This window comes from Opisthocomus hoazin, chromosome W (assembly GCF_030867145.1).
Source record: "Opisthocomus hoazin isolate bOpiHoa1 chromosome W, bOpiHoa1.hap1, whole genome shotgun sequence".
Lineage (NCBI taxonomy): Eukaryota > Metazoa > Chordata > Aves > Opisthocomiformes > Opisthocomidae > Opisthocomus > Opisthocomus hoazin.
Window position 1 is genome coordinate 1,532,772 of NC_134453.1, and position 12,068 is coordinate 1,544,839.

At 39.0% G+C, this 12,068-nt stretch overlaps 1 protein-coding gene across 3 annotated transcripts; it reads right to left on the reverse strand.

The window, feature by feature from the left end:
* Positions 1-387: 387 nt before the first annotated feature.
* Positions 388-11,999, reverse strand: LOC142365586 (lung adenoma susceptibility protein 2-like). Of its 3 annotated transcripts, XM_075446488.1 has the most exons (9): positions 11,819-11,990; positions 10,837-10,887; positions 10,353-10,709; positions 8,014-8,685; positions 6,246-6,396; positions 4,978-5,086; positions 3,433-3,564; positions 1,857-1,930; positions 388-983 (listed from the first exon to the last, which is right to left on the reverse strand). In XM_075446488.1, the coding sequence occupies exons 3-9, from the start codon at positions 10,657-10,659 to the stop codon at positions 872-874; spliced, it is 1,557 nt and encodes a 518-aa protein (XP_075302603.1). In that variant the 5' UTR covers positions 10,660-10,709; positions 10,837-10,887; positions 11,819-11,990; the 3' UTR covers positions 388-871. The 3 variants fall into 3 exon arrangements, with proteins under 3 accessions (XP_075302603.1, XP_075302604.1, XP_075302602.1); XM_075446489.1 differs by lacking the exon at positions 10,837-10,887 and having other exon boundaries at positions 11,936-11,999; XM_075446487.1 differs by lacking the exon at positions 10,837-10,887.
* Between the last annotated feature and the right edge of the window lie 69 nt (positions 12,000-12,068).

Sequence of the window (12,068 nt, forward strand, 5' to 3'; positions counted from 1 at the left end):
TTTTCTCTTTGTCTCTCAACTTGCTGTTGCCAAATGGGGTAAGTCCTGCTCCTCTCTCCCCTGCATAAGTGCCAGTGCTTATCAGTGGCTTTCACAAGCTTATTCTGTTTAACTATGCTGGAAGAAAAAAAAAAATATTCTATTACTTCTCTACCTATTTAGGCCCACTGAAGGATTTTATATGCTCTAAAGCTAAGAACATTAGGAAAACAGGAGGGAGATTAGGTCTTCCCAGTGACAACCAGCTATCGGATCAGTTCAGCTGTAACATCCTATGACACCTCTAAACGAGCGCCTTCTCTCCCCAAAGAGCCAGGCTTTACTAGGCTGTGACAGGGGGACACTTGGAAAGGACTTCAGACACTTTTTGAGATAATATATTTGGCAAGTTTGCGGTCAGGGAACAAGGGATGTACAATTACATCAACTCAAATCCTGTTAGAAAGAACAGCACTGAAAATATTACGTAATTATATTATTGCTAAACCTTACTGCTTAACTTTACATGTGATACTGAGCTCCCCGTTTCCAACAATAACAAATGTGATGACTAGAACTGGCCAAATAATTTAATTTTTTGTAAGTTTTTATAAACACACAGAAATTCTTCCATGAAAACGTTCACATTATTTTAATTAAATATTCTTTAAAAAGTAGTATCTCTGGTCATATATTGTTAGATCCTACTGGAAGCACTAATACTCAATTAAGCTTTCAAGTAATTAATGAAGAGAACAAATATGTACAAAAATACTGAATACAACATTTTTGAGAACATGCACTGGTTCAGCTTTCAGAAAAACTTTGACCAGTGGTCAGGTTGACAAATTATTTGAATTACACAATATTAAAACATTCTTGGATATCAGCTTCACAGATGACACTTTTTTCCTTGTCTATCTTCTTCGTGATTATTGGTCTGCTCTTGTTCGTTACTGTTATCTTCAACAAGACTTTTCAGACGTGACAAATGGTGTAAGGCTCTAGATCAGGAAAAATGAAGACTTTAACAACAGTGTACACATTACTATTTGCATTTAACACAAAATGATGTTGACTTCTTACAAACAGCTTAACAGTTTGAATGGTTTATGTACAGCTTACAGCTCTACATCTAACTGTTCCACTTAGTCTGTTTTAGAGATTATAAATTAGACTAAGTTATTTTTAAAAAAGAGAAAGTACTTTTTGGAACTGAAATTTTAAATATGTATTCTCAAATACAGGTGCTCACACAAACAGGCAGCTCCTATTAAAATATTACAGAATGGGTATTTAACACTGGATATTAAACATTGCAAAACACTGTGTCATAAAATAGCATATCAGTACTGAAAGCTGCTGTATTTGTTTCAAATAAAATCTTTTCATTTTATATTACAGTGTAAAACCATATTGTAACACCGAGTTTTGTTGAAACAAGTGTTCTACATAATGAAACCATTTTTGATTCTGCTTTTTCTCAAACTTATTATTTCTTTAGTCACTTATAACTGTTCAGTAGGACTCTGCTGATTTCATTAATGAAATATTTTCTAGCATTTTCTCCACTGCAGTGAATAAAAGTAGAAAATGTTTTGTCCCATATTACAAATTTCTATAAGTCTGATTAAAGTCCATCTGTGAGCAGCAATAATTAAACTATGAATTTAGATGAAATACAAATGTTTATTTACAGAGTACATCTCTGAAATATCACCAGATATTTCTCTGCTCCATGAACAGCCGTGTTTTTAATTTTATTCACTAACAACTTAAAGTTTTCAGATCACATGACCACTCTCTCAGCTAATTTATCATTCCTGTTCTGCACTTTCCAAAAACAGTGAAAAGTCAGAAGATCAATGGTCACTTACTTCTGAATAGAATTAGTAAGAGGGATTATCTCACTGTCACTCAGTTTTAGTTCAGCCTCTGCTTTTTCAGAAAGCTTTAAAAAAACAAGCAAAAAAATGTTAACTGAGAGAAGGAAAAGCATCTGAATATGACATAAAATATGGAATTTTTATAGCACATTGCATTGGAAAGTATTACTAACAACTTCATAGCATCATAAAGTAATTCAGGTTGGGAGGGACCTCAGGAGGTGGGCTCCTGCTCAAAGTAGAGGCAGTTACGAGGTTACAGCAGGTTGCTCAGGGCTTTATCCAGACAAATTTTGTTTGAGAATGAAGGCTGCACAACCTCTCTTGAACAACTTGCTCCACTGCTTGGCTGTCTTCAGGATTGAAAAGTCTCCCCCAATGTCCAACGTGAACCTCCTGTTTCATTTTATGCCTGTTTCTCATCCTTCCACATGCATCACTGAAGACCCTGGCTCCATCTTCTCGACACCCTCCTCATAGCAAGGCTTCTGTTAGGTCTTCCAAAACTTCCTCTTCTGCAGCCCAGACAAGCTCAGTTCTCTCAGCTCCCTCCCATAAGCAAGTGCCATAGCCCCCAACCACCTAGGTGCCCCTCCACCAGCTTATTGATGTCTCTGCTGAAGCGAGGGGCCTAAATCTGCATGCAATATTATAGATGTGGTCTAAGAAGTGCTGGGGGATACAGAGGGACAATCATTTCTCTTGATCCACTCACTGTGCTCCTGGCCACACAGCCCAGGTCTTGCTGTTCCTCCTTTGCTGCCAGGGCTCATGCTCAGCTTGGACCTACGAAGACCCCCTGGGCTCCCCAGCCAGGCAGCCCCCAGTATTGCTGCAAGGGTTCCTTCCTCCCCAGGTGCAAGGCCTTGCATTTGCCCCTGTTGAATTTCGTGAGGTTCCTGTCGGCCCATTCCCCCAGTCTGCCCGATCCAGATATATATGGAGCATTTCATTCTCTACTGAGTATTGGGTATAAGAACTGTATGTAAGCAACATGATGAAAAAGGTAAAAAGAGATAATAAAGTCTATGAAAATACTGTGAAACAAAAGTGCCACAAAATGCCAACTCAGTGATGGCAAAGGAGGCATGGGTAGAGCATATGAGAATGCCCCGCTTCTTAAAAATTCAGTACATGCCCCCGAAAGCCTAGAATTACCGGGGATATTACCAGCAGCCAACATTTTCCAGAACACAGCTGTAGCTAGAGCAGCAGAGGGGAGCAGAAGAGCCCGAAATGCCGCCACCTCCTGGCTCGCCAGCCCTGCTCGCTGCAGCACCCGAGGCCACTGTCACCCAGTTACTGCCCACCCCGGCGTCCCTGCGAACAGGGGGCCTGCAGCTCAGGCAGCACAGGACCCCCGCTTGCAGCAGCAACAAGACACCCGGCATTTCGGGCACCGCAGCCTCAGCGTGTGCTCCCAGTGCAAACTGGACTGCATCTGCTGGCAGTGCTCTTTCTGAGATGACTGGAAACCAAGTCTATAAAAAGACTAACCATTTTTCTCAGAAACGTACACAGCACATCGATTTTGACAAGATGCAACACAAGGAAACTGACTACTCACTTTTTCAAGCTCTTGCTGGTGCTCAGCAGTTTCATTCTGGCTTAAACTTCCCTGAATTGCTTGAAGTTTAAACAACGTTTGCTTCAAAGCCTCCAGGGGCCTGTGATGATGACCTCCAGAAAACATATTTTCCTAAAGGAAAAGCCAAAGAATGTGTCGATCTTGCAGTGTACTGCAGTGCACATACAACAAAACAAAATAACATAAACAACCTCTGACATTTCCCAGAGACAATTTAAAGGCTAATTTCTACGAGTGTTTGCCTCTATCTGTTCTTTAAAGGTCTGTTTCTGAGTTGTACATGTATGATGCTACACTGGTTCATCTTCATTTACGCCACTGCATGGTCAGTGAAGTCACTGTAAATACAAACATTGAGGAAGACGTGAAGCAACACAGAAGGGCCTCAGCTCTGGTTTGTGTAAAATAATTCAAGAATATTCAGACTGTCAGTCCTTGGAATGCTATGACAGCAGTGCTGGAACATGTGTCAACGTTTCAGAACTGACAGAGCAAGTAAGCTTCCTTAATGATAAACCTAGATTGACTCAATTAGCATCTATATGATATCTGCTCATTCTGTAATCAACAAAGCAGATGAAGTCAAGGTGACAAAAAATTGTGGATAATCTAGAAATACTTCCGTCTAGAAATGTCTGATGATCTAGCAGAACCAAGAGAATGGGAAGCACGCAGGATGAAATTCAGTGAAGCACCATTCAGACAGAATAATTTGAATTAGTCATGCCCCTCGTTAGGTTCTGTGTCAATTAACTCCTTAGGGAAACACAAGTATGCGCCACAGTGGAAAAACTTCAAGAGTAATGGTCTGTTTACTACAAGATGGGAAAACAGAATCTGAGAGCAGTTAAGATTCAAGGACAACAAGGCAGAAAGTAAAGGAAGCATACCAGTACATAAATTAATAGTATGCCTTTCAACTAGAATATTGGGCTCAGTGCTCATCTCCCTTGCTGAAAAATAAGATAATCAGATAATCAAAATGAAAGACTGAACAATATTAAGACTGCCAAGAAGGCAATTGATATGGAAGAATGGGTATAAAATAATGAATAATCAAAACACTAAACTCAATCCATGATCCAATTCCAGTGCAACAGTTTAAATAATAAGAAATATGTTACTTTGCTTAGCTCTTGAACTTGACTCATACCCAACAGTACATCAGCCAGACTAGGAAATTAGTCATATTTAATACATCAGTACTAAAAAAATTTCTTCCTTTACTCAAAACAGGAAAATTATTTTTTAAACAAAACATGGAGTGTAAAAGTCAAACTATTACTAAGCCAAGCATTTTATAGTTAGATGCTTTCTTCATTATAATTGTGACCAAGGGTTAGATTATGTGATTTAATAACTGTATCAGTTCATCGTGCTCAAACATGACTAAACTACTGCAGTTAGACTTCCTACTTTATATATTATACAAGATAAAGCAATTTGCAGGTATTCCCCCTTCTAATATTTACCAGCCTTACATATTTCGGGCACTCTCAGAAATAAATACTCAGTTTTACTGACCTTATTTTTGTCACTTAAACAGTCTTCCAAGAATTTATGTATGATATCTGCCTTGGGGAACGGTAGAGCATTCTCCATGTCCTCACAGCACACAGGCACTGGTGGTTTGCTAAACCAACATTAAACATGCAATGAAGAATAACAACAGGTTTATAAACTAAAAGAATTGTTTCAGGATATAGTCATTGTATGAAACCAGGTATCTTGCATCACTGCATCACCAAGGGGGCACTGAGGAGTCCTGTCAGCACTTTGGTGCATGCCAGAGAAACACGTAACTATTTTTTCAGGTTTTGTCAATATAATCAAAACCTGGGCAGCCATAAAAATCAACTAAAAAACCTCCACAAGACAAGGACTTCTTAGCTATAATTTATTATACATGGGTATTTTTCTTATACCTGGCACTCCTCCATTAATATTCAGCATTAAACAGCTACCTTCTGCTTACTGACCTCTAATTCTTCTAAAGTCTCTAAGGTATTTTAATTCAAAGGTAGTAGTCTCCTAGAAACATACAGTAATGAAGCCTGATGTCCAGTGATGTTCTCCTACGTGGGTATTCTGGTGGCTAGCAGGAGGTCAGGTTATTAGCCTCTGTCTAGAGGAGCATGAATAGTACCAGTCCTACTATCACATGCCAGAATGCTGCAGTTTGAGACTTACTCATCTGTTAAATATTGGTGGAATTAGCCAATAGTTCCAAATCTTCTGGGGTAAAGGGCAACTGACAGACAACATCCAGACCCACATACATCTAGCTTCTTAAGAAATATAGGAAACTAGGAAATTCTAGTATTGATTTTTAGCATTCTTTGATGCTGTGAAATAAACTTTCAGTTCCTGAACAATTGAAAATTCACTCCCAAGGCTGCTCCAAAACTTCCCAAGGCCACACCACTTTTTTTTTTTTAAATGGACTTCCTACTATTGTTTTTCATAAACTATTAAATCTGTCCACTTAAGTTCCATTACATAATTTTTCTCTTGAAATATATTTGTATATCAATGATATATAAGATATATTATTAAAAGGCAGTAATAAGTAATAGTGATAGCACTCTCTGCAAGTCAATGAAAAACGGAAAGCAGTGCACCAATACCCTGACCTAGAAATATCAAACATTTAGCACTAGCAAGAAAACTAACAGTAAATCCCTTCTTTATGTACATGCCACACCACCATTACCTAGAACCTATACACAAAAGCAACTAAATACATTATTTTGGACTAATTTGTTTGTGAAAACACATACATGTTTACTTACAAAGCACCTGGAGCATTCTCCCACGATCTTTCTGCTCCGAGTATATCTGTTGTGGAAGGACTGCCATCATTTTCCAGATTATTTGACAAACCTTCAGGTGAACTCTCCAGACCTCTGTCAGCCTTCCACATAAGTAGCTCAAGCTGGGCTTCTGAAACACAAGGGCACAATGTGCGAAACCGTCTTCAAGGGCATTATTTCCACATTACTTTCAATTTTATGTAATAATCACTACAGATGAATTAGCTCTGGAAATATTTTACAGAGAGCATAGCCTCAATACAACTCCTTTGGTTAGCTTGGTATGGCAGTATGGCATGTGGCTCATCAGTATCAAACGGGATCTGCAAGGTTCTAGCCAGGAGAGTATTTAAATTAGCCAAGCATTTCTTTTCCTAACTTAGGTAAAACAAGTATCATATGCAGCATTCAAGATTATTTAACATTTTTAGTGTGCTTTCATGCTATAGAAAAACACAATATTAATTCACAATACAATGTTAAATATTACTTATTAATACTGCAAGTTCTTCAGTTAGTGTTCCTATTATTTTGTACAGGTTCTTCTAATAGCTGCTTTTACAGACACCTGGAGAGAAATCATGCAACATGTACACACAAATCACACATACAATCACATACAGGACTCACATTTAAAAACAGGTTGAGACAAACACTCAAAATGACAGGCACAGTCTCACATATCTTTTTTCATACCTAGCCTGTTCATTATTGGTAAACTTTTCTGTTAGGGGGAAGAAAAAGCTATAACCCTATATTTAAAGTTCATCATGCGTATACATCAGAAAGCTATTCACAGATGTTTGTATACCCAGCATTTTGTTGCTTTGAATTCACAACATAAACAACATTTTCACTTAGTTTTTACATATAACCTCTTGGAAAAAGGGACAGATCATTATTTATGCTTTGCATGACAAAGAAAAAATATTTTTCTTTTTGAATAAACAAACTTAGACAGAAGTGAAGGTAATTAACCCTTTGAAATGTTAATCTCATATCAAAGTAAATCTTGCTGATATTTAATAAAACAAAGATGGTGCTTCACCACAGGAGGACCTCTCTGCTTCTGCAGGGTGATGGCCTGCTGCAAAGAGTAGCTACATGACAGATGCCACAGAAACTCTTTACATAAACTAAAGGCACTGCATAACCTAAGTATATAAATATTATTATTTATATATTTAGTTATAAATATCTGCTGCTGACTGTTTAAAGTTGAGAAAACGACTGCACAATAAATAGTATTTTTTACCAATTTGACAGTTTTGTTTACACTATGTTTAGGAAACTCTCTCCCCAAAGGTTACACTGTGTGATTTAATGCTTGAAATTCTATTAAAATATTTATGGAATTACTGTCATTATCTTGCAGTAAAGTACTAAATATGCCAACTTAATAAAGACTTTGTTGTAAAAGGGATGTTTAAATATTGATTTATATATGAAAACTTACAGTATTAAAGCTGGTTAACTTGGTCAACTACTAGTAAGTGCTTTGAGTCATTTGTCAAAGATGGAAATGAATAAGCCTACTGGACAGTGCAGTCAGACTAGCATAGCTACAGAGTGTTGGTTTAAAAATGTACATGTCTTTAGACACATACCCTCAAAATGAAAAAAATCAAGTTGTATCAATTCTAGTTACCTCTGAACCGCTTTTTAGCATGTCTGGAAAACAAGTTAGCAAATGGGAAGCATGTATTTGGACTGCCATAGCTGCAAGTTCCTTTTACTTTGTTCTCACCTCTCAGATCCAGGCAACCACTTTGTTCAAAAAAATTAGAACTGTCTTTATCTACAAAGTGTCTTTTTTCCAGGATCTCAGAATTCTGTGAGGAGGAAGCTTTGCCTTGTGTATTAAAATTTTGACCATCACTTTCTTTAGTTGGATCAGAAAAAAGGTTGTAACTCTTGAGCCAGACTGGGTAGTGAAAATTGGGAATACTCCTTATCCCCGATACACTTAAGTCAGACTTCTGACTGGTAATCCACCTTGGATAATTCTTGAAAGCGTTAGAGTTCTCTTCAAAAGACAAGGGTCTCAAACTTCCTTTAGAGGAGACAGAATCGTACTTATCAGGCGTAGACACATTGTGTTTCTTTCTGCGGAAGTCTTTGTCTGGATGCTGGTGAGCAACAGCTTTCCCATTCTCCTGGAGACTGAAACCGTTTTCAGTTGTGAGCGATGAGGTTTGGTAAGGGCAGAAAGATGTTTTAAGTGGCTGTCTGCTCCACTCAGTACTTCGATGCCTTGATTTAAAAGGACTATGCTGGACAACGGGCAGCGATCCATCTGCTGGAAATGCTAACAGATCATCCGTCGCAAGACTCATCAAGTCTAGGTCACACTCCGTCTGCCTTCTGGAGGGTGAAGCAAGAGAACCCGATCCTACGTGCTGATCAAAATCATCCAGTGCTGAAAAACAAAGATATTTTACATGAGCTGCTAAACTTCAAGCATACCAAAAGGATACATTCGGAAGATCCAGCATGAAGTAGTAATTTAAAGCTGAAATATGTTATTTACCAGTGGGTACCAAATTACAGTTCTTACAAGAGTGGTTCCATTTCTAATCAGAAGCTTGCTAAAAACCTTACAGGTCAAAAGCTACCCCTCCTTTCATAGCACAAAGCATTTACAGTTTTGTGTATTTTCTTTATTTTTTTCTTGAAGAGAAGAAAGAAATCTACATTCCATTCTTGGCTGCACATTCAGAATTCTATATTTTGCAAGTATGTCTTCAAGCATTTCAGTCCTAGTAGCGACACTCCCTCCACACAGTAATGTTAGGGATGACTCCCTCATATTGACATCAAGCACATTTACTAGGAAAAAAGTCTAAAAACAATAGCCTGAAAGGCAGATAACCAGATAATGGGCCTCTAGACCCATTTTGTGATTCTGCAGAAACTTATGCTGTATAAGATTTGACTGGGCAGTTTTTCCAGGAAGAATTACAGCATTAAATCCCTTTTTTTTACTGCAGCTATGAAGCAATTTGATTCACAAAAACAGGTTTTCTTCAGCTAGCACCTGGAAGTTATTTTTTCTCACCTTCACTGTAATATCAGTAAGCGAAATCTGTATACTGCAGACTATTATAACATACAAAACGTACATGCAGAATAGCTAACACGTGAACGGAGCTAATGAGCCTTCTGCAAAGAACAGCAATGGAGAAATTTCAAAGTAAAATATGAGATGACACATTTTCTTTTAGTGATAATCAGAATTCTTATTTTTGTTTTGGAAATCAGTTAAACATCAGTAGAAGATTGTTTGTATTAGAAAAACATAACCCGATATAGCCCAGCTAAAAAATGCCCGTCTCAATAAGAGAAAAGAAAGGTGTGAAGAAAAAAAAAAGCCCTTCATAATATGATACACTACCATAACTGTCCATGCCAACACAACCTAGGCAAGCATCCTTTTTCTGATACAAAGTTTGCCTGTACTTGGGACTTAATTATTTTCAATGTAATGGCCAAACCATTTGCAATATAAATTAGCTCAAGCATAGTTATCACTTAAATGCTTACGTATTCAAGCTCACTAATAGTGACAAAAACCAATTCAAGCCCATATACATTAATCATTTGGGTTAGACTTCAGACCCAAAAGTACATTCCATAAAAATCAAATGTATGAGAGGCAAATTTTGTTCTAAGACAAAGCAGTGTTTAAAGGAACTCCTTCAATTAATTAGCTTCTGATACTTACTCTGGAAAGGAAACAGATTTTTTTTCAAGACTTGGGTTTAAGCAAGGATTTACACTATCTCTAGCATATATTCACATATAGAAAATACAAGTTTATTCCATACTCTGGAATTTATTATTGCATTTATGAGCGTGGTCACGAGTTCTCACCAATCCACCAAGCTTCTACAAAAAAGCATTAAATAATGACAAATACTGCTAGACATAGCCAAGCATCATTTACTATACCATAAAGACTTGAAAGCAGTTGTGCAAGGAACATTCCTTCAACCAAACACAACTGGTGCGAGACAAGGAGATGCAATACTATTGGCAATGAAAAAAAAAAAACCACCACGAAAAACAGCAAACACCAGAACTTACCAAAAGGCATATTTGCAGAAGACATACCATGTTTTTCTCTGGCAAGGCGCTTTGAAAACCTCACTTGTTTGGGAGTGCTTTGAAATATGCAGATTTTTCCAGTGCTTGTTTCTGAAGATGTCAGACTTAGATCAAAATCTTCAATATAAGCCTCCAGAGCTTCAGATGCAGAGCTGTAAAGCTTGTCCTTGTAGTGAATCAAACTGTCTGAGTATGGATTATTGCTGTCAACGCTATAACTTGTTAGAAGAGAAGATATTGTCGAGTCAGGAGAGGTGATACTGCTTTCTTTTATTGAGCTTGTCATGGTTTTTATCCAGATTTCTATCAGAATCTTCACTCATCTTTTTAATCAATCTAAACAGATAAAGAAAGAACACCGCAAGTGATCATCTACACTGAAATGACTTCTCACAAAAACTGTAATGTATCTAGGATTTTTTACTTATGCCATGTTATTATTTTCCTAAAAATTACTGTTTACCTATTCAGCTTGCTGCTTTTCAAATAAGTTTGTCATATATATTCGCCACCACTAGAAAAGTAAAAGGCAGAAAATTAGGGCTTTGGGAGAAAAATATAACAACAGGGAAAACTTCTTGTATATGGAAACTTCAGTAGGAGAAAAAAATATAACCAGAAAGCACAAAAATCTGGCTCCTCACTAGCTCCAGAGGAACCTCAGTACCCTGCTTTGGCAACAACAGGATTTCACATAAGAATTGCGGACATTTGTCACCAAACAGGCGATTCATCAAAGACACACAGAGGTATCATAACTTTTGACTTCAGAACCAGCCCAGAAGAATACTGTTCATGGACAAAAAAACAGCAGGAAACGTAGCTTAGCATGAAAAACTGAGTAATTCGGTGTAAAAAGAGTAGGAGGCCATTACCCTTGCAGGTATTTTAAGGTCACCAGAACGGGTACACACAATAAAAGAATTTTACAAGCCACGTGGGAGCACTTAGCATTGCCTTATCTCGTCAATTTAGCCAGCCTCATCCAAGCCACCTTTGCAAGCCCACAAACCGTAAACTGAAGAGACAGAAGCGCCGGCTTGCTCCAAACTCTATAACTGGGATGATCAAAGTCACCAGAAAAAAAACCCAACAGCTCATTTCAGCTCTGTAGGTAAAAATACCATTCGAGAAATCCCTTGTTAAGGAAACAGGCGTTGTTAACAAGGAACAAAGACCAATAACTCCGTTATAACCAATTATCACTTGCAGATAAGGGTCATCACGCAAAAGCAGCACAACGATTTATGGGGAAAGGCGCGGTGGGGACCAGCTTTTCCAAGGCCGAAGGGGTTTTCCCCAGGAAGCCGAGGAACCAGGCAAGGCAGCGGCTCCAGGGCAGCGTGACCGGCACAGAAACCTCCGGGGGCCCCATCCCCACACACACCCCCCCCGGGAGAGGCAGGGCCGACCCTCACGGGTACCCCCGGCCCCCTTTCCCTCACCAGAACCAGCCAGCGCGGCGAAAAGAAGCGCCCAAAGCAGCACAGCCCCTCCGCGCTGCCATGAGGCTGCGTGGCTCCAGCTCCGCCACCCTGCCCGGGAGCCCCGGCCATCCCCACCCCACAACGGCCGCTCCTCCAGGTTCTTCCCGCGCAGCGGTTTTGAAGGGACCGCGGCCCTTGGCAAAATGGCGGCGCGCAGGCGCAGGGGCGGCCGCGCGGCCCTGCGGGAGCTGTAGGCGAAGCCGGGCTC

Excerpts from the sequence above, each read along its gene's own strand:
- LOC142365586 (XM_075446489.1), bottom strand. The coding sequence starts at position 10,659 with ATGACAAGCTCAATAAAAGAAAGCAGTATCACCTCTCCTGACTCGACA. Across the intron at positions 3,565-4,977 it reads GTTTAAGTGACAAAAATAAG|GAAAATATGTTTTCTGGAGG; the intron begins GTCAGTAAAACT and ends CTTTTCCTTTAG. Across the intron at positions 984-1,856 it reads CTTACTAATTCTATTCAGAA|AGCCTTACACCATTTGTCAC; the intron begins GTAAGTGACCAT and ends TTCCTGATCTAG.